The 21,007-nt window shown below is 51.8% G+C and overlaps 2 protein-coding genes and 1 long non-coding RNA gene across 9 annotated transcripts in view; 1 reads left to right on the top strand and 2 right to left on the bottom strand.

Moving 5' to 3' along the window:
- The window catches only part of LOC109459519 (mammaglobin-A), a 53,272-nt gene extending 51,297 nt beyond the window's left edge, over nt 1-1,975 (bottom strand). For 3 of the 6 annotated variants that reach the window (XR_012497604.1, XR_012497606.1, XR_012497603.1), the window contains exon 1: nt 138-278. This is a non-coding gene — a long non-coding RNA (mammaglobin-A). Of the gene's footprint in view, nt 1-137; nt 279-902 lie in introns of those variants that run through there. The other 3 variants (XR_012497608.1, XR_012497607.1, XR_012497605.1) reach the window with 3 other exon arrangements.
- FADS1 (fatty acid desaturase 1) lies at nt 139-14,560 on the top strand. 2 transcript variants are annotated; one of them, XM_074336485.1, is made up of 13 exons: nt 139-269; nt 558-755; nt 2,766-2,876; nt 3,453-3,650; nt 4,379-4,480; nt 4,582-4,710; nt 8,023-8,083; nt 10,027-10,103; nt 11,025-11,122; nt 11,325-11,421; nt 11,664-11,743; nt 11,828-11,953; nt 12,277-14,560. In XM_074336485.1, exons 2-13 carry the CDS (start codon nt 564-566, stop codon nt 12,326-12,328), a joined length of 1,323 nt encoding a protein of 440 aa, XP_074192586.1. In that variant the 5' UTR covers nt 139-269; nt 558-563; the 3' UTR covers nt 12,329-14,560. The 2 variants fall into 2 exon arrangements, with proteins under 2 accessions (XP_074192586.1, XP_074192585.1); XM_074336484.1 differs by lacking the exon at nt 139-269 and having other exon boundaries at nt 357-755.
- Nucleotides 14,561-16,152: 1,592 nt separating this feature from the next.
- On the bottom strand, nt 16,153-21,005 carry FEN1 (flap structure-specific endonuclease 1). Its single transcript, XM_019754023.2, has 2 exons — nt 20,680-21,005; nt 16,153-18,011 (listed from the first exon to the last, which is right to left on the bottom strand). The coding sequence occupies exon 2, from the start codon at nt 17,997-17,999 to the stop codon at nt 16,860-16,862; it is 1,140 nt and encodes a 379-aa protein (XP_019609582.2). The 5' UTR covers nt 18,000-18,011; nt 20,680-21,005; the 3' UTR covers nt 16,153-16,859.
- Between the last annotated feature and the right edge of the window lie 2 nt (nt 21,006-21,007).

Below are 21,007 nucleotides of genomic sequence, written 5' to 3'. Positions count from 1 at the left end.
CAGGGACAACCTCGGCCGCAGGAACAGCCCTCCCCACCCCCCTTGCCTCCACTGGCAATCCCGCCAGCCGGCCCGCCTCCCTCGCCGCCCCGCCCCCGCCTGAGCCAACTCCTCCCCCAGAGCCCGGGGCCGCTCACGCATTCGGGGCCGCAGCCCGCCGCGAGCCCGGCCCTGCACCCAGGAACCTCCACGGGAACCGTTATCCCACGCGCGGTGCCCGCTGGGAGCGAAAGCCGCGACTAGGGCAGTGGGATCCAGCAGCGACACTGGTAAGGAGTCCGACGGGGCGCGCGTCCGCGGCAGCCCCAGGCCTGCTACAACCGGCTCGCACCAGTAGGCGGGGGCTCGTTCCGCGCCACGCGATTCGACCAATGCGAGCGCGCGCGGCGGGGCGGGGCGGTCGGGCCGCGGGTGCTGAAAATCCGGCGCGTGGTGCCGGGTTCCCGGCGCGCGCCAGCGGACCCTCTCCGGGAGCACGCGAGGCCCGCGCGCGCTATCCGCAGGCCCCGAGCGCGCGCCTGACAGCCCTTTCCCCTGCGGGCGCGCGGCGTCGCCAGGTCTCAATGGCCCCCGAGACCCCGGCCCACGGTCCGACCCCGCGCTACTTCACCTGGGATGAGGTGGCGCAACGCTCCGGGCGCGACAAAGAGCGGTGGCTGGTGATCGAGCGGAAGGTGTACAACATCAGCGAGTTCAGCCGCCGGCATCCCGGGGGCTCCCGGGTCATCAGCCACTACGCGGGACAGGATGCCACGGTGAGCACTGCCTGACCGGGGCACGGGAGGAGGCGGGGCCGGGCGGCGGGGGTCGGAGGCTTAGTAAGCGAGACAGGAAGTTGGGCTCCCACAGCCGAACACCAACTGTAATAATTCAGGAGAAAGCCGAGAGGCGCCCGAGCATACCTGTTGACCAGTGACTGGGTGTGCTGTGGACACGGGGTGCAAGGGCAGGAGAGGCTGTGAAAACTAGAGTCGGGGCAGTGGAGATGGAGGCCAGCAACGTGCACACCAAACAAAGAGCCATACGGTCCGTGGGTGCGTTCCTTCTGTGGCCGCGAGTTTGCGGTCTCCAGGCGTGGGCAGGCCCAGAGCAGAGCTGGAGGGAGGAGCGCGAGGATGCAGGCCACCAGGACGGCAGGTGCTGCCGCGGCCGAGGAAGGAGGGGTCGGTGGCTGGGAGGGGAGCGCAGCCGCGTCTGGACAGAGCATGCTGGCTACCCTCGTGAGCGTGGGAGTGAATCACTGTCTGGCAAAGGGCTGAGGCGGGAAGCCACCTGGTTCCCGCTGCCTTGGGAACCCCTGCACAGAGTGCAGGCGGGAGGGGACCGCTCGGGCCAGAGAGGGCCAGCGGCTGCTGGTGCATAGGCATTCATGAGAGTGACGTGCTGAAGCTGGGTGGCCTGCATCAACATACACTTGGCGAGGACCCCGAATGACCCACGAATCCTGTGGGGAGATCACTCAGCCGCAGGCCAGCGGGGTGTCCAGCTGTTGGCCGCAGCAGACATCTAGCTGTTTGCATTCCCGGTTGTAGGACCGGTGCTGGGTCGCAAGCCTACTTCCTCGGGCCTCACTGCTGGGTCAGGGCGTGCCCGAGCCCGGGTCCTACTGCTCCCCTTTCTAAACCACCGGTTCTCGGAGATAAGGCACCTGGCGCCTCCCTGCTGGGTTGGAGGGCTGGGGGTGGGGTGGTCACCGTTTGGGACCCAAAGGTTGGAGCGTTCTCTTCGCCACGCCCCCTACCTCAACATCCTTTCCCCAACCTGCGCCCTGCGATGTGACCCCCTTAAGCTGTCCCCACCCTCCATCCTTGCCATCCCGGAGCGAGGGTGAGGGTTCCCGTTATGTCGCAGCGGAGCACAGGCGCTTCAGGGTGAGGGCTCGCCCTTCCCTCTGACGCGGCCAGCCTGGAGGACGAGGCCAGAACCTGCGCTTGTCACCCGAGTGACCGCTGGGGAGGCCAGACGGCGGCCAAAGGCCTAGGCGGGGACTGGCGCATGCGTAGACGGAGCAGGCAGTAACACCAAGGTTTCTTGCAGTGTGATTTGGGGCCGGGGCCTGCAGCGGCGGGGACAGCGATTGGTCCGGCTGTGTGGTGCCACCGGCCGCCGGCTCCGCCCCGGCTCCCGCCTCGCCTGCAGCTTCTCCGTAGGGCCTGGGGCCTCCTGACCCACAGACGTGAATCTCATCACCAACGACCCCACCTCTCATAACCAAAATTAGGGGCGCCAGGGAAAGGGATGGTCAAAGTGCTAGGCGAAATATGGAAGCCTACCAAGAACAGGGGCTGAGGGAAGGGGGAGAAATGGAAAAGTTCTCCAGTTCGGATATGGGGAATCTCCCTCATCACATTTTTATGGAGAACGCTGGCTCAAAGAGAGGCTTGTTAAAAGTCCCACAGAAGAAAAGTTTCATAGCTCTACCCATCCGTTTGGTTCTCACCAATACACTTAAATTCATGTGTAAAAGCTGTTCCTAGAACCTACAGAGGAAAGGCCAGCCCAGCGAGGTCTTTTTGTGGTTCCCCCCACCCTATTTGTCCGTGTGGTGCCATTCTTACTGGACCACAGATGCTGTGTGATCCTGAGCTGTGGACACCCAGAAAAGGTCTGAGCACCCTCAAAAGACAGCTGGCTGGATGAAGGTAGTCTCTGAACTTGGGTACAAACCTTGCTGGGTCAGGAGGATGGCCTTTGCTGGGAACCCGCTAGGAGTCCAGGGGCTGGGCTGGATTCCTCACTGTTCTGCCTTCTCCCCATCCTTGCAGGATCCCTTTGTGGCATTCCACATCAACAAGGGCCTTGTGAAGAAGTACATGAACTCTCTCCTGATTGGAGAACTGTCTCCGGAGCAGCCCAGCTTTGAGCCCACTAAGAATGTGAGACTGTTTGCTGTTTGGAGATCCTGTGGTTGTTGAGGGGCAGGGGGTAGAAGGAAGTCCTACACAGGATCACAGGTGACCACAGTCAGTATTCTTGGAAATCTTGAGTCCCTGCTTCTTCTGCATAGTCATTGGGTCACAGGCCCAAGGGAGTGGAGCTTTGGGCCCCATGGTTCTCACAAGGCCACCACCACGACCATCGTCATCATCAGAATGAGACCCATCTTGAGCACTTGCTCTGTGCCTGCCAAGCATAACCTCATAAATTCACATTTGCAGACGAGAATACTGAGGCTCAGAGAGGTTACGCAATGCGGCCCCGGATCATACTGTTGGTAAATGGCAAAGCAGGGACTTGAATCAAGTCTAGCTTCCAAAGGCCGTGTGCTCTTAGGCATGATCCACAGCACCTCCTCCTGTCATCCTTCCTCGTATTGTGGTGTTTTTACCTAGGACTGTGGGCTTCCCGCAGCTACCTCAGTGGGAGTCCTTAAGCCTAAAAGGACCCTTGTCACCAGCAGTGTGGGGTTGCATCTGGGAAGAATAACAGTTGCTCCCTCTCCACTTTCTCAGAAAGAGCTGACCGATGATTTCCGAGAGCTGCGGGCCACAGTGGAATGGATGGGGCTCATGAAGGCCAACCATGGCTTCTTCCTGCTGTGCCTGCTGCACATCCTGCTGCTGGACGTCGCTGCCTGGCTCACGCTTTGGGTCTTTGGGACATCCTTCATGCCCTTCGTCATTTGTGCAGTGCTGCTCAGCACAGTTCAGGTGAGAGCCTCTGGCTTGTCAAGAGCACAGCCATGCTCAGCGTCCCTAGAGAAAGATCTTTGTACCCACAGGAGGCTGAGGCGCTCTGCCCTCTGAGCAGCAGAGCTGAGGACGTGGGGGAGAGTCAGTGCGGAAGGAGAACACATTGCATTGTCTGGTTTTCATCTGCTCAGTAGCCACTTGTGCACCTTCATTTCTCTCACTGCCTTTCCAGCTGCTTCTTCCAGGGTTCCCTTCTTCCTGTGGAGTTTCTCCTCTGAATCTTCACAGTTAGGTTCTGCCACAGCCCAAGTGTGCCAAGAACCAAGGTTCCTCAGGTTGCTCAGTAAAGCTTGGCTTCTTCCTCATCACAGAACTGCCGACCATTCTGAAATGCGTGGGCCCTAATGCTTGGCTGTCCACACCCATTTGCCGAGCCTTCTGCTTGCCCCTGAGTTTGTCATTCTCTGTAGGGCGGATATTCAGTCCATCATAAGTCTCGTATCTCCAGAGCTGGGGAAACCGAAGAAGAGGGAAGGGACAGTGATTTGCCCCAACTGTCATGTGAGTTAGTGGGACAGCCAGAGTTAGGACCCAGACTTTCTGACGCCTTTCCTGATGTGCTCAGTTAGGACACTGCAGCCATCACAGGCCTAGGTGGGTGACAGAGAAGCTGAACAAGTGGCTGGGGTCAGTGAGAGGGACACTGGGCTGGTGAGCTGCGCTCAGCGTTAACGTTTCTTGCCCAGGCCCAGGCCGGCTGGCTGCAGCATGACTTTGGGCACCTGTCTGTCTTCAGCACCTCTTCATGGAACCACCTGCTACATCATTTCGTGATTGGCCACCTGAAGGTCAGTGGGATAGGGAAGGGTTCTTGGAAACTCGAGTCGATAAAGGACTGCCTGGGGGGAAGGGGGACACAGCTTTCATACTCATGTCCTGCTTTCTGTAGGGGGCCCCTGCCAGTTGGTGGAACCACATGCACTTCCAGCACCACGCCAAGCCCAACTGCTTCCGCAAAGACCCAGACCTCAATATGCACCCCTTCTTCTTTGCTTTGGGGAAGATCCTTTCTGTGGAGGTGAGCAGGTCTTGGAGAACCGTAACCCGCCAGCACAGAGCACTTTGGGGGAAATGCTCACAATGCTGTCATTGTGGGGAAGACACTAGGGGCTGACTGCCCGGCTCTTTGGAAGTTGTGGCAGTAAATGGGGGGCCCAGGACAGAACCAGCTGTCCTCCCTAGTGAGTCCAAGGCAGCAAAATAGTGATTGTGTAAAGGCCCTACGTGCTGCTGAGGATCCGAGGAGGACCAGGAGATTACTGTGCAAAGCCCTGCTCATCCTTGGAGGTGATGGATGGCCCTCCTTGGGTACTTTGTTGCCACTCCTACCCCAGGCAGGTGTCCCCCTGCCCATTTTGTATTCCTCTCTCTTACACTTTGATGTCCTACTGTGTCACAGTCTTCCCCACCAAGGGCTGGACTGTCTTACTCTTCTTTGATGCCCAGTGCTGGAACATTCATTCACCAAGTAATTCTTCCCACCCACCTGATCCGTCTCACTTCCAGGGTGGTCAGTGTTGGGTTTGAGTTGTCATCTGAGGTTGTGAGCAAAAATCGTAATGCAGCTAGCTGCTAAAGGAAGGATGCCTGAGGGAGATCTAGTGAGCTTTTAGTGAGCATAATGCAATAAAAGGCTTTGAATGGCTAGCAGAGTTCTTTGAAAAGTTAATGTAAAACCCTTTGTCCCAAGGCTCTAGGCTGCAATCAGAGTTCTGCCAGGTTCCCCTCCACCATTTTATGACATTTCAGCCTGCCAAGAATTAAACTGTCATTGAACACAGTTCATTTCCAGGCAGGAGTTCAAGGTGGCCTAGCCCTCCCCTCCCCTCCCCTCCGGCCATGAGAAGAACTCTGTGGAAAGGCTTTGGCAGCACTGGCTGTCCTGGCACCAGGAGCCCCCTAGCTTGAAGCTTGTGTCTCACCTGTCTATAATGTCCTAATTTTCCCACCTCCTAAACGGGCTCATTGGGTTTCCCACATGGCCAGCATTGCGACAGTCAACAGTGTGGATGAGGGACCAGCCCTGGCTTCCTGGCTCTGGTGGCTGCTTTGCGGGGAGTGGGGGTTATTTATCAGGCGGAACGTGGGGCTCTTGGTAGCACTTTTGTTGTCACTGTAGAAGGTTAAAAAAAAGGTAGGACTCTATAAGTGGAAGAGAACCTTCTCACACTACTGCCTTTATTGCTTCTTGGCACTGGGGTTTTCAGAAATTCCTATCTGTAGATACTGAAAATAGAGAATGATCTGGAACCAAAATAGCCTTTTTTTTTTTTGGCCTTGTTATGAGGTTGAAGGTAGGCTGCCTGTTAGTATGTTTGTAAATGCCTAGGCTACCGGCTGCTTGGTGCTTGGTTCACTCTATGCGGACCGTTTAGCTGGCCATTGGTCCCTGGGCTGATCCAGTGGCATCCACCTTGGTGCCTCTGGAGGACAAGAGGTACAGGGGACACTTGACCCTAAATATAACCCCCTGGCTTCCGACAGTCAAATAACAGTGGGGCGGTTATTAGGATTGTGATGGCATGTGATTGCCATTCAAGGAGGCAGGAGTGGACAGGGCTCCCTTCCAAACAGTTCCAAAGTAGGAGGCCCGTATCTGCCCACCCAGCCAGCAAATACGACAGATGCTCCTCTTCTGGTTTCTCCCTCTGTTACTGTAGCTTGGGGTGAGATGAAGTTTCCCACGTCAGCAAGCCTTGTTCACACTGCCTCTGGAAATACCCCAAATTCACTGACTTCTCCAGCTCCACTGCTTCCCCTTCCCGGGTCTGGGCCATCTGGGGTCTAGTTTATTGCTCCAGCCTCCTCATTGGTCTGCCTGCCTGCGACTGTACCTTCCCCTTATAGTTCATTCTTCCCACTGCCAGCCAGAGTCTTTTAAAGCACAAAGCAGATCTTGCCACACCCATTGAAAGCCCTCTAATGGCTTCCCATCACCACTGGGATAAAATCCAAACTCTTTACCATGGCCTTAATTACAGGGACGCTCGAAGGTCTGACATGATTTGGCCATCCCTAGTTTTCTGGTCTTCTCAACTATTCTCCCGTTGCTCACTGTTCCCCAATCACACTGACCTCATGTCTGTGCCTTGAATATCCCAAGCTTTTGTACTGGCTGTTCCCTCTGCTTTAAATGCTCTTCCCCTGAATCTTTACGTTGCTAGTCCCTTCTCATCATTCAGTCTTCACGTTAGATGTCAGCACCTCAGGGAAGCCATTTCTGACCACCCTCGCCAAAACGCTGCCTCCCTCACGTTGTCATATTTTCCTGGTTTTAATCTGTAACTACCTTGAGCCCTGTTGACAGATTTATCACCAGCTTCCTCTCCTCAGATTATAAATTCCATCAGGGTAAGAATTTCTTATTGTTCACCTCTGTATCCTCAGCACCTAGGACAGTGCCAGGCACATGTAGGTGCTCAGTAAATACCTGTTGAAAGAAACAGTTAATACAGAAAGAATGCTTCGTTTAGCAGAATTATCTTGCAAGGAATGACCTTTCAATAAATGACCTGTCAAAACAGTGGGTAGATGCATGAAAGAATGAGCAGGCTTTTTGCTCTAGGTAGGTTTCCTTCTGTGCCCTGTGCTTCTCTGGTTACCAGAACTAATTTGGGCAAGAGGAGCAGAAAGAGCCATCAGGTGAGACGGCAGAGCTTTGCTGTGGTTTCTGTGTGCTCACACTAGGCTGACTGGTCGACCTGGTGGCCCCAGCTTGTCTCTTCAGCAGCGAGGCTTACAAAATAACCAGCACCTACTAGGAAAAGCCAGAATCTTCAGATTGCCAAGTTGTTCTTAGTATCCTGTTTAAAATATTTGCCAAACTTTGCTTAGCTTTCAAGGAGTTTTATAAAGCTCATGTTGAAGTTAAGAGACCAAAAGATTTTAATGGGGAAGATCGGGGGCTAGATATACAGGGAATACTGACGTGTGTTGGGGTAAAAATGGATGTCCATGTAGACTGGTGTCAAAAAAGTATCAGATGGGAAAAAGGAGGGGGAGAAGGTGGAGGGGCCCGGACAAGTTATGACAAAGGATTTTGGATAAACGTGAGGCATCTGAGGACTTGAAGACATCACTGTGTCCGTGCCTCATGTGGGCATGGGCCATTGAGCTGCATGCCGTGGTGTGGCACGCTTAGCAGATCGAAGCCCGGGCTTCATGTGCCAGGTGCTGGAGTTAAGGCTGGGCCTGTTGGCACCTTCCAATAACAAGCTGATGGTCCCTAGGATAGGCCGGAACTCCTGAGCAGGGAACAGCCAAGGGCAGAGGAGGAGGGGAATGGGTGCCCGGTCTGTGGGTGCTGATTTTTGTTTGCTTTTCTTCACAGCTTGGGAAACAGAAGAAAAAGTACATGCCATACAACCACCAGCACAAATACTTCTTCTTGAGTGAGTGTCCCATCCAACACAGGGGGACTCCCTTGGGATTGGGGCTGAAGGGAATGAGGAGGAAATGACTCTGAGGGATTATGGCATTTTATGTAAAGGCGGGAAGAAGTACTCCACTCCCAACAGGTTACTCCCTGCATGGGAGCAGTCTACCATTTCAACTAAGCAAAGTCAACAGGTTAATGTTTGGTCAAAGGTCATTTGTATTGGAAACAAACTAGTTCCTCCAGTCCCACCCTGGCTTCCAGAAGAGAGCTGAGTGGTAGTGTGGGGCCATCCCAGTGAAGACTTAAACCTCACCTTAAAACTCACCGTCAAACAGAGACCTGGGTCAAGGTGACCCAGTGGGGTGCAGTCCCTCCCCCAGAGAGACAGAGGTAGATATATAGCTATGGGAGGATTGGACCCAGACGGATTGTAGGAGCTGTTGGAAAAAGGAGAAAACATTTCTGAAGTTGTCTTAAGCTCTTTCTGAAGACTGCTGTATGTTCCCTGCTTTAAAAATCTGTTCCATAATGCTTAAAATTGAAGTTTTAAAACTCCTTTAAAAATTCACAGGCCGGCCAGGTGGCTCAGGCTGTTAGAGCTCCGTGCTCCTAACTCCAAAGGCTGCCGGTTCGATTCCCACATGGGCCAGTGAGCTCTCAACCACAAGGTTGCCAGTTCAATTCCTCGAGTCCCGCAAGGGATGGTGGGCAGCGCCCCCTGCAACTAAGATTGAACACGGCACCTTGAGTTGAGCTGCCGCTGAGCTCCCGGATGGCTCAGTTGGTTGGAGCGCGTCCTCTCAACCACAAGGTTGCCGGTTCGACCCCCGCAAGGGATGGTGGGCTGCGCCCCCTGCAACTAGCAAGGGCAACTGGACATGGAGCAGAGCTTCGCCCTCCACAACTAAGATTGAAAGGGCAACAACTTGACTTGGAAAAAAGTCCTGGAAGTACACACTGTTCCCCAAAAAGTCCTGTTCCCCTTCCTCAATAAAACCTTAAAAAAAAAAAAAAAACTTTAAAAATTCAAACTTTTAAAGGAAAGGAGGGGATGATTCCATTGATCCCATTTTAGTTCAAAGGAATTTATCCTAACTGCCTTTTACCAACCATCCCTGCAGTAGAAAGGGTGATGGGGTAGAAGCTGGAACAGAAACGTCCAGAAGAATGTTAGAGTGCATGTCATCTCAGGCTAGAAGAGCCATGGGTCAGCATTAAAATGTGGGGGTTATAGGTAGCATCAGGGCCATGCAGGGAAGGGGTACAGAAAAGGAAACGGAATAGCACATAGGACGGGATCCACTTCCTCAATTCCCAGTGTTGAGAGACGCCACTCAGCCCCTTCCTAGAGGTGAGCTCTGGGGCTTTGGGTTGGATGGCACAAGCTCATTTTCCTAGTCCAAGGAAGTAAGCTTTCAGCCCATGAAGGAGCAGCAGGGTCCCCGCGCCCCCTCTCCCCAACTCTCTCTCTCTCTCTCTCTCTCTCTCTCTCTCTCTCTGCTGCTCCTGTCCTTTTACGTGGGTGGTGGAGCAGCCAGGATCACAGGACAGATGCTGCAAGGACAGGTGTAAGATTCAGTAGGAAGGCCCCGGGCAGGGGCAGGGCTGTTGCCAGGGCAACTCGAGGAGTATTAGCAGTGCCCTTTTAAAGGCATGGGAGCAGAGCAAGTTTCAGTCGTGGAACTTGAATTTCCCCAGCTGCCCTCTTCCACTGGAAAAGAATGCCACTCCCACCCCTCCCCCTCCTGCCATCCTCTTGGGATTTTGCCTTCTTCAGACTTGCATTCATGCCAACCTTTAGTGCCTGCCAGTTGCAATGGATTAAGGAGTGCCAAGGCAGCTGGAGGGGCAGGAGGAGATGGCAGAGATGCCAGAGGCCATCCCTCCAGCACTAACCAACCCTTTAGTAACCATCATGCTACTCTCACCTCCTCCCTGTCTCCGTTTCCTCCCCAGTTGGGCCCCCAGCCTTGCTGCCTCTCTACTTCCAGTGGTATATTTTCTACTTTGTTATCCGGCGAAAGAAGTGGGTGGTGAGTATCCATGGCCCAAGAGGCCCACATCCTTTGTCTCCATTACCCTGAGGGAGGGGAAAGGGGTTCGCCAGGGGAAACCCCACTGATTTACTCCAGGCCTAATTTAGAGCAGAGTAGTAGAACCAGGTAGAGACCTGCCTTATCTCCAGGTGGGGTGATTTGAGCTCAGCAGCAACCTGACGGCCCATGCCCTGTTTCATTCGGCAGTGTCTCCTGAGGTTCTTGCGCTGGGCATAAAGCCAGGGCCAGGTTGGGGAGTGTGGCAGAGGAAGGGACGGCACCTGCTCTCAGGACACTTGTGATGAAGCAGGGTGTAGCTGACACCAGAGAAGAGTTACAGGCCAAAGGTTCTGGATTCCAAAAGGGGCCACTACACCCAGCTGATGAGAGACGTCAGAAAAGCCTTTGTGAAGTCACTTTTCTAGCTGGTCTGGGAGGCCAGGCAGAGGTGGGGTGGAGGGAGGATGGACTCTGAGCAGAGAAGCTGGGAAGTGGGGGGTTTGTCCACTGGACATTTTGTGGGCGACTCAAGTGTCAGGAGAGGAGTGTGATGCAGAAGCGACTGGCAGTTTGGTCAGGGTACTCACTGCATGCACTGCGCCATGGTGCTGGGAGCTTCATCTGGCAGCAGGAGGGAGGGATGAAGGATTTGTATGGGTTGGGAGGGGCTGCAGGCAGGGAGAGCCTGTGAAGGAAACGGGCACGGAGGGCTGGTGGTCCCACTAGGAACTGAAGGACGGAGCAGTGGCACTAGGTATTTGAGGACTGGGCCACTGAGAGGAGACGCTGCCAGGAGGAGAGGTGACGTGTTCCAGTCTGGGTGTGAGAATAGCCACACCGTACAAAGAAATAGTGACGTGAGAGGAAGAGGACGAGGCAGGTGCCTTGTGTGTCAGTGTCCTCTGCCGCTCACTGCAGGACCTGGCCTGGATGATCTCCTTCTACGTCCGCGTCTTCCTCACGTACGTGCCGCTGCTGGGAATGAAGGGCTTCCTGGGCCTTCTCTTCGTGGTCAGGTACTTGATGGGGGAGCAGGGATTGGCAAAGAAAAGGAGGTGTTTGGGAGTAAGCAGTCTGGCCTGGGGGCTGTGCTGGGGTTCAGGTAGCAGAGGGCGTTTCAGCTGTTGGCTTGGGGCGGTGGCCAGGCTGCAGCAGTTATGTGAGGGCGACAGAACTCCAGACTCTGCTTGTACTCTCTCTGTCTGCCATTCCCCCCAGGTTCTTGGAAAGCAACTGGTTTGTGTGGGTGACACAGATGAACCACATCCCCATGCACATAGACTACGATCAGAACGTGGACTGGGTCTCCACTCAGGTAAGGGATCGTCACCTGACACAGCTACGAGCGGGGTGGGTAGGCAGAGACGCAGGGCAGGGACAACTGAAGCCCCCAGCAGCGTGGCCTCATAGCTTGAAGTTTCCTGCCACCATGTGAAGGGAGTGACCAGGGACAGTCCCACAGCCCTTCCTCTCTAACAGCGTTACCTGGAGAGGGCTGGGCTGCCTTTCCACCTCGTTCCCAGAGCCACGCTCTCTCTCCCTGACCTTTTCCTCCAGCTCCAGGCAACGTGCAACGTCCACAAGTCCGCCTTTAATGACTGGTTCAGTGGACACCTCAACTTCCAGATTGAGCACCAGTGAGTGGGGAGACCTGGGAAGCAGGGTCTGGGGGAGGTGGTGGGCGCAGAGGAGCCACTGACTTTCCCCTGTTCTCCCTAAAGTCTCTTCCCCACAATGCCGCGACACAATTACCACAAAGTGGCTCCCTTGGTGCAGTCCCTGTGTGCCAAACACGGCATCAAGTACCAGTCCAAGCCCCTGCTCTCAGCCTTCGCCGACATTGTTCAGTGAGTATCTGAGCCTGGGAAGATGGTTGGCAGGGCAGAGCACTGGGGCTGGTGGTGAAGTGTGGGGTTGGAGCAACAGGAAGGTTTCCCCAATCTGGAATGGCGGTCACCAAGGCAAAAGCAGGGCACTCTTGGTGTCGTGGCCTGGTCAGTCCTTTGCTCAGTGCCATGGCCCAAGCTCTTTCTCAGGCAAAGGGGAGGGGAAGCATTCCCGTGAGGGGACTCAGGCCTGGAGCTGGGCCTCCACACCTCTGTGAGCTGCTGGGTGGTGGGGCTGTGGGCTCGGTTCCGCCCCGTCTCACTGTCCCATCTTGTCCCCGCAGCTCACTGAAGGAGTCCGGGCAACTCTGGCTAGATGCCTATCTTCACCAGTAACAGCCCCCATCTGGAAGAGGAGCCTCTGGAGCCAAAGCAAAGGGGCGCTTGAGGGCAATGCCACTACAGTTCTACAATTGAGGGAGAGTGGGTCTGACGAGATAAAAACTTGGCTTAAACCCCCCTTTATCTTCTAGGCAGCTCTGACTCAAAGAGGTTGGGGGAACATGCAGGCCCCCTAGAAAAGATGGAGCTATTGAGGCAGGGATGTGTTTTGTTATTTCCTTTTTCTAGTCAGTCAGATACAGATGGTTGAGGAGCAAAGAGGGAGTCAGGAGGGTGTTAGAATAGGGAGGACCTACTAAGCCCAGAAATCAGGAAGAGATTTCGCACTAAAATTCCACCCAGGAAAGGGGTGAGCTCATCTTACCGGTCCACTTCTCAGTGCCTTTCCACCCTCACCTACAAACCTGAGGTTCACAGGCTAGAGGGAGCTAGAGCAGCTTGTCCTTGTGAGCAAGATTTAGACAGGAAGCATTAGTGTATAGAATTCTGAGGCCTGGAGCTCAGCTCACTCTAGGGCTGGGTGACATGTCTGCCTCAGGCTCCTGGAGAAGCCATTTCTCCTTTGCAAAGCACACGGGGCAGAGGTATTGGAGACACCTGGTCCTAAAGGATCCTGCCTCTACTGATTTTGGTCTCGTGTTCCATCCAAGGTACCAAGAGAGCATTAGGTCCTAGGTCTTGCTAAAAATGGCTAACGGAGAGTTATTGGCCATTAAAAATCAGTTCAGCTTTTGATGCACCTCTTCTAACCAGCACCCAAGGAACAAAACACCCTTTGGACAGGGAGCCCACTTGCTCCATAAGCAAGTGAGCAGATGGGGCAACTTAATCTTCTCCCTAGAAACAAATGGGGGCTCCTCCTGGTTTCTCTTTGCTTCCCTACCTATAATTCCAAGTTTAATACAATATCGTCAAGGAGCACAAGTGACCAAGCTGGGAGACACTGAATTAGTCATGAGGAAAACACAAGTTTCAGTCGTAAAGAATATAAGGGCGGTAAGAAATTTTCTACAACCTAGGTTATGTTATAGCATTACTTTTGAGCAGGAGCAGTGGGGTTAAATGTAATCATTTTAGTTCAAAACCAGAAAATGGGAAGATAAAAAACAGAAGTTTGTGATCATGGTTGCTGTCATTGGGCTTCTTAGACTGTCAGCTCTGTTCAAGTGTCTTTCTCTGCTGGAGACCAGGTAGAAATTTAGGATCTCTTGAGCATAGCAGTCTAATATTGAAATGTCATTTTTTAATTTCCTGGTTTTTCAGATAAAAAGTTTAACCCATCTCTAGAGAGCAAACATAGGAATGTACCCCAGGAGTCTCACCTTAACTCCAGGGCTTGTCATCAGCGTCCACCCCTCTTCCCTCCCCACACCCACGGCCTTTCAGTCGGTGAGGGGATTACTCGCCTGTTCAGCATCATCTACTGTAAGCATATTGAGCTTTGGGACACTGGGAGGACAAAGCACAGTCCTGGGAGAGTTTGCATTTAGTTCTGGGAGAACGGCAATCAGGGAGATGAGGGTCCTAGAGGCAGCACCAATGGAAAGGCTGTTTTGATTTCTTAGGAGTTTGTCAAAACAAAACGATTTAAACAGATGGGGGAGAACAGGTTGCAGAAGAGTTGAGATCGTTTCCATTTGAGAAGAACCTGGTTTAAAACAGTCGGGGTAGAAAAATGAGAAGCAGAATTGGAGAGCTCTATTTTCATTGGGTTCCTCACTCCAGAACAGATGCCCATCCTTCCCCGTCCCTCTGTCCCCTGCTACCTAAGGTTTAGGTGTGGTGTCACCAGCCTGTCAGGCCTGGCTTTGGGCCAGGCTGCCCGATCTGAGCAAACCAAGCGAAGCTTTATTGAGCCAAGTCCAGATCCTCAAAGCAACTCAACCACTGTGGCCTTCTCTCCTTAGCCTGGACCAGTGTGGTCTCACAGGGCCAAAAACGGACATACCAGTGACAGAAGGTTCAGAGTGTTAACGTGGTAACGTGAGTGATCTCAAGTCCAATGACAGATGAGAAAACAGGCTTAGACAGGACAACTCAGATTGTGGCAGAACTAACATTTGAATTCACTGTCTAAAAACTCCAGCTTTTGTTACTTTCCTCTTCCTACCACTTACCTGGAGGCATTTTCTTTAATTAGGCCCAATATTAGTATCCTTTGTGTGCCAATTTTGTTACCACATTCCAGTGAAATAAAGTTGAAAAATAAAGTGAATTTTGACCAAATGAAGGTGATTCACTTGTAATCCAGTGCCCTGCTGCATAGTCAGCAGGACTCACTGTGTGTCTGTAAGTTACCATCCACCTCTGTGGCTCTAACTTCTGACTGAGTCCCTGCACAGCGTCCCCTTTGTGTAAGCAAGCCCCTCGGGCAGAGAAAGGAGCATCAGGACCTCTGGAAGATGACAACGTACGGGTGGATTATGGCAAGAAAAGTCAACCTCTTTCCATGACACCTGCATGTTCCAGTGCTAAACTGCCTACATATGCTAGCCAGGTTTTATGTGCATTGCTTCCTCCTAGCATGAGGCAATGTGCTTGCCCCTTTAAACTCATTTCTAGTCTCAGTATGGGTAGTTCCCATAAGTCTTTACCAAAATCTCTCTATAGGCACAATGCCAGAGCTGAACTACACAAAGCCATGCCTTTTTAACTTCCATCCTATTCAAATAGCAATCTTTGAGCAAGATTAGAACATGCTAAATAAAAATCTGCAAAACTGATTGTTCCTGCAGTGTGCAGTGGTTAAGCATCTAGACAAGACTAGACAACTCAACTTCAAAAAGCAAGAGGAAAACAAACCACTCCATGGATGTCTACCTCAGGGTACAAGCCCTGAACGAGAGCTACTGCACTGAGGTTATAACTCCAAAGTCTCACCATTTCTGGGACCCATCACCATTACTGCAGCCTTAGGATCAAATTGCTTGAATCAGAAAATGGAGCTCCAAGTGTGTGGCCTGGCTCAATCTGAGGAAAAACTGGTTTTATTCATTAATTGCTTGAGGCAGCAATGAACAAAACTAAGATCCCTGACCTCAACATAGAACTTTCTATCTATACCAGTGGTTTCCAGAGTCTCCTAGTTATGAGGGTGATGCTGGGGAGACTTACCCATTCGTACTTCAACCAGAGGAGCTTTATATCCTGAGATTCCACATAATATTTCATTGGAAAAACAGGTTGCTTCATTGAAAATTTTGAAAACCACTGGTCTTTAGTTTTCTACTTGCTTAATCTGTCAAAACATCAAGTTAAATTGCAGACCACTTGCTTAAATGTCCTTGTTAACGTCAAATGGCAGTGATAGGAATGCTAAAAAAATTAGAAACTCAAAACAGGACAGCTCCCCACCAAGTTTTATCAGGATCATAAAACATTCAAAGTACAAAAACATACCATTTCTATGAGAAACAGCAACCTAAATTTAGTCACAAAAGGAACAAGGAAATGATTTTTGAATGGCAGCTTTCACAATTTGCAAACTGGTAAATGCGTGGATGCTATGTAGTACTTGATCTAAATTGTGAGCCTTTCTCGAAGGAGTTCCTTTCTCACACAGCAGGTGGAAAATTGGAAACACTCGATTTATTAAAACGCCTTTTCTAGCAAGATGAAGGAGGCATTTTCCTGCAAATGGCTGCAGTACCACCCAAGCTGCTTTGGCCATTCTATGGGGCATGGCGCCACCTTGTGGCCACTCTCAAACCACATTAAGAGTGTCCAATTCCAGCATGTTATCTTGGAGTTAAGAGAACATTACATTCTGCCTGAAGCCTGAGGTCCCCAAGATGTTTTCAAAGAACATGCCATTCTAGTTACTTTTATAACTTTATTGACTCTCATACCTTTCAAACAAAAACAGCACATGACAACAGCTTCTTATCCCCGTCTCAACTCAGTTGATTGCGTCAGAGGGGCCATAAGAACTTCGCCACCTTATGGCTCTGAATAACCACTGTAAAGACTCAAGTTACACAGTGAGCTCAAGTTCCTGCCACCCCAGGACACACAGCCAGGTAATCGGACCCCTGCTGCCGACTCCAGCTCTCCACCAGGTATTTCTCAGTAGCTCTTCCTATTTGTTAAGACTGGGTCTTCCTGCTGGCTGTCCCTCAGAGTAGGTCAAGGCTAAACCAGAGAAGTGCAGTCTGGTTCACCATCACCAACCATCAGATGGCCAGCCAAGAAATCATTTCCGTATAGTCTTTGGTCTCCACCATTTATCTCCTCCCTTCTTCAAAACGTGTTGCTATCACTTTTATGTAACAATGGATTCAGTGTCCATTAAATGGAAAGGCGGTTTAAGCCTGACATGCTTTCCTGAGCTGAAAAAGAAACAACGTACCTCTGTGGCCTTCCTGCCATAAGATCAAGTAAAAAAGGGACAAGCATTACTGAGAAGGGTAGTGCTACAGAAGCAATGCGATCTCTTCCCCGCCCCCATGGAGGTTTCCCCAGCACTAGCTCTTGAGGGTACAAGGCAGAAACGGGGGTCACGGAGGCATAATGACGGGAAACTCGTTTATTTTCTTCTTTTAAACTTCCCTGCTGCCCCAGTCTTTGCCTTCTTAGCAGATCTCTTGGGTTCTGGCTCCTTGCGCTTGGCTGAAGAGAGAGAGCCAGTCACCTTGAAGAAATCATCCAGGCGGCCCTGGGTGCTGCCCTGGCGGCTCTTGCTCAGCCGCTTGACCCCACTGCGGATTCGCTCCTCAGAGAACTGCTTTTCACCACACATGAACTTGACGAGCTCTTCTTCATTTGGCTCACTCCACTTCAGCTCCACAGACTCCGGGTCCAGCACCTCAGGCTCCAGGAAGAGCTGCTGGGCCTCTTTGTGGAGCCAATTTTCTGGCACGGGGTACTTGTTGGGGTCAAGTCGACGCACAATCTCCTCGATGCTCTTGTGCTTCTGGATGAGGTCCACAGCCCGCTTGGGCCCAATGCCCCGAATACTCTCACAGTAGTCGCTGCCCAGTAGGATGCACAGGTCTACAAACTGCTCCTGGTTCAGGCCCAGCTCCTGCAGAATCCGGCTCAGGTGGAATTCCTGGATGGGCAGCTTCTTGGCCTCACTGGCAGTCAGGTGCCGCATGAGCACAGGGCTGCCAAAGGTCAGACAATCCATGTCCTCCGTGGCTGCAGCGTAGACCTTGCCAGCCTTCACCAGGGCTGCACAGCTGGCCTCCGCCTCACTGGGTGCATTGAGGTACGGGATGCCCATGAGGCTCAGTAGATGCTTGCACTCATCGTTGTGTTGCTTGGTGACCTTCACCAGCCGCTTCGTAAACTTCTCCACGTCCTCCTCGGTCCCAACAGCCTGAGCCTGCTGCAGCTGCTTCTCCGCTTCAGCCCGTCGCTCACTGCGTTTGGCCAGCTCACCTGACTTGAGCTGTGGCGGCTTGCCATCAAAGACATACACGGGCTTGATGCCATTCTCCATCATGCGGATGGTGCGGTAGAACATGCCCATCAGGTGGCTGGTGGTCTCCCCCTCCTCATTCTGCAGCACGTCCCCGCCCTGGCGAACAGCAATCAGGAACTGATAAATGCTCATGGAGGCATCAATGGCCACCTTGCGGCCAAAGTAGCTCTTGATGTCATTCTCCCGGATGGCACTGGGGGCCACATCAGCAATCAGTTTGGCCAGGCCTTGAATACCCATAGCAATACAGAGCTAAAAAAGAAAGGCAAGTAAGATGAGGAACTTAAGGCTGCAAAAAGAGCAAGGGTTATCACTGGTGCTATCTCACCAACTTCATGTCTTCAGATAGACAAATTTAGCACAATAAAAAGGTTACCAAGTCAGCATGCAGAAGATGAAAAGATGGACAAAGTTTCCACTGTCAAGAAACTTAGTCTGGCAAGGAAGCCCACTCAATTAATACGAAGGCTTCCTGAGTATCAGGAGCTAAACTGGATGCTAAGAGGAGTAAGACACTATTGATGTCCTGAGGGACTCAAAATTTTGTGGATAAGGCAGCAGGAGGGCTAGCATGCAATAAAGGCTACAGAAGATGTCCGCCTCAAAGACCACACAAATCCAGAGTGCCTGGTCCACCTCGAGGAGTCCAGGGACCATAAAGGCAGAAGTCCTGAAGGTCAGGCAAATACGGATTAGACAATGAAGGTGAGATGAGACAGTTACAAACACCATCATAATACATGGCTGAATGTGTAAAGTAAAATAAACAAGAGTATCCATCTTCTTGCCAATTTGTGAACAACACGTTCATTCCTCCTTTGTGCCAGGTTTTGCTGTGACAGTATTTTGTAGATGTGGCTAACTATAATCAGTTGACTTTAAGTAAAGAAGATTGCTCTCCATAACGGGGGTGGGCTTCATCCAAACCATCTGAATGACCTTAAGAGCAAAACTGAAGTTTCATGAAAAACTTCTGCCTCAAGACTGCAGCATCACCTCCTGCCTGAGCTTCCAGCCTGCTGACCTAGCCTACAAGTTTCAAACATGCCGACCCCTACAATCACCTGAGCCAATTCCTTAAAATAAACCTCTTTATATATACAGGTAACCTCTGCATAAGTAAGAGAAATATCATTATTAAAGCAATTTTCACCAACAGTATAACATACTGATATGTATTAATGTTTTCTTTGTCATCACTACTAAGCTTTTATTATGGTCTGTGTTGTTCGGGGATTTCCCTAATTTCGAATGAGATTATCTTTTGCTCTTAAAAGCTCTTAGTACGCGCCGTGTAGTTCAGGGATTTCTCTAATTCTCAAACTGTGTTAGAGTGAAACTGTTCTAGGATGCCATATTGTACGAGGGTTTCCCCCAATTCTTGAACCATGTTAAAGCGAAACCGTGTTATAGAAGTGCCATGTTATACGGGGGTTGCCTGTATATCCATATCCTGTATCCCATTTGTTCTGTTTCTCTGCAGAACCCTGACTGATTATAGCAGCCTTGAGGGACTGGCAAAAATAGCATCTGAATGGGAGTAATGTGGCTTTCTCACACACTGCACTAATCTCCCTCCAGAATCCCCCTGCACTTAAGAGTTTATACTTCTACCATGATATTGCTAGTATTTTAAATCTTTCCCTTTGTATTTTCTCCCCACCGCTAAGTCTGAAATGTGAATTCCATGGCTCCCACCCACCCCAAGTCCTGATCTAGACACTCAGCCCCGTATTGCATTGCTGTGGCTCAGGCCCCTTAACAAGTATTTCCTAGGGTTGTGTTCCCCAAACTCCACTCAGGCTCAAGCCACCCTCATACTTTTTTGCCACTTCCAACTAAAACCTGTACTTTCATTCATTTAATATTTTCCTTAAATGGATACCATTTAAACAAAGAGCTAGGTTGAAAAAGATAACTCATCTCAAGCAGTATGTTATATCAGCTATATTTTAATGTGTTAAATGTATAACTATTAAAAAGGATTTTTTGGGGCACCAGTTAAAGTCATCATGCACCCACTGGTGGTATGTGTCCAACACTCTAAGAAATACTATACTAGACCTTCTAATTGTTCCTACGCTTTCTTCACAGGGTTCTTTATAAATAAAGCATCAATGACCCTGCTACATTCCTTCCCCGAATTAAGTCCCACATCTCTGCATGGTGTCAAGTTCTTCTATGCTCTGGTTCTCAATCTACTTTTACAGTCTGGGACCCAATGGAAAGGGTGGGATAAGGCCTGCCTTTCCTCGCTTTTGCTCTGCTGTGCCCTCCACCCGCCACCCTCTGGCCCCTTCTCCAAGGTCCAGATCATTTCAGTTCCCCTGTGAATGTCTGTGGCCTTGAATCTAGGGACCAGCATTTACCATCCGTGCAGCATCATTAAGTCACTTGGTGTGTGATACCACTACGTCACTGAAGTTTGGTTTTTTCATCTACAAGACTGATCCCATGCCTATCCTGCAGAATTACTGTCAGGGTTCACTGAGCTAACATGAAAAACTCCCGACAGGCACTAGGTGCTCTGTAAACGTTCCCCCCACCCCAGAACCCACAAAGTGCTTTGGTTTATGCTTCAAGTTAGCTGCTTTGCCAGCACAGGTACTGAGAAGACAATGCGCTGTTAGTCCGTTATCCTGCCACAGCATCTGACACAGGGGTCTAAACAAGTGTAAAACTTTTCTCATCCAGGATCTTGGTCAAAATACACAACGACCCCATGAGGTGGAAGTCATTATCCTTTTTCTACAAATAAATAAAGAGGCTCGGAGACTACGACGAGACTGGCCCAATTCCCACAGCGGCAAAGTGGCAGGACCGCACTCGCGCCTCCGCCCCGCGCGGCCGCCGGTGCCCCGCGGCACCCAGCGCAAAGCGCACCCCGCCGCTCTCGGAGACACTTCCCATGGGGTCTCACCTGGCCTTACACGCGCGAGGCCTCGGCAGCTACCGCTTGGTCCGGTGTTGCGCAGGACAGTCCTCAGCCCTACTCCCGCCTCAGCTCTACCACCAGTAGGTCACAGCTCGCTCCGCGCCTTCCAAAGCCCGCGCTCCCGTCACGTGACCCGCCGCCGCGCACAGCCTCCTGGGAAGTGTAGTACAGGCCCCGGCCCCCTCGGCCAGCTTCTCTCACGACAAACAGGCCAGAGTGAACGGACTGTCTCAGCGACCCAACACTTCCCTTCTTCACCGCTTCCCCTACTCCACCCAGGTCCTCGCAGGTCCCAGCTCCCGCTACACACCAA

This window comes from Rhinolophus sinicus, linkage group LG06, assembly GCF_036562045.2.
Source record: "Rhinolophus sinicus isolate RSC01 linkage group LG06, ASM3656204v1, whole genome shotgun sequence".
In the NCBI taxonomy this organism is placed as follows: domain Eukaryota; kingdom Metazoa; phylum Chordata; class Mammalia; order Chiroptera; family Rhinolophidae; genus Rhinolophus; species Rhinolophus sinicus.
The sequence above is the reverse complement of the archived record's forward strand: the minus strand, read 5'-3'. Positions and strand labels throughout refer to the sequence as shown.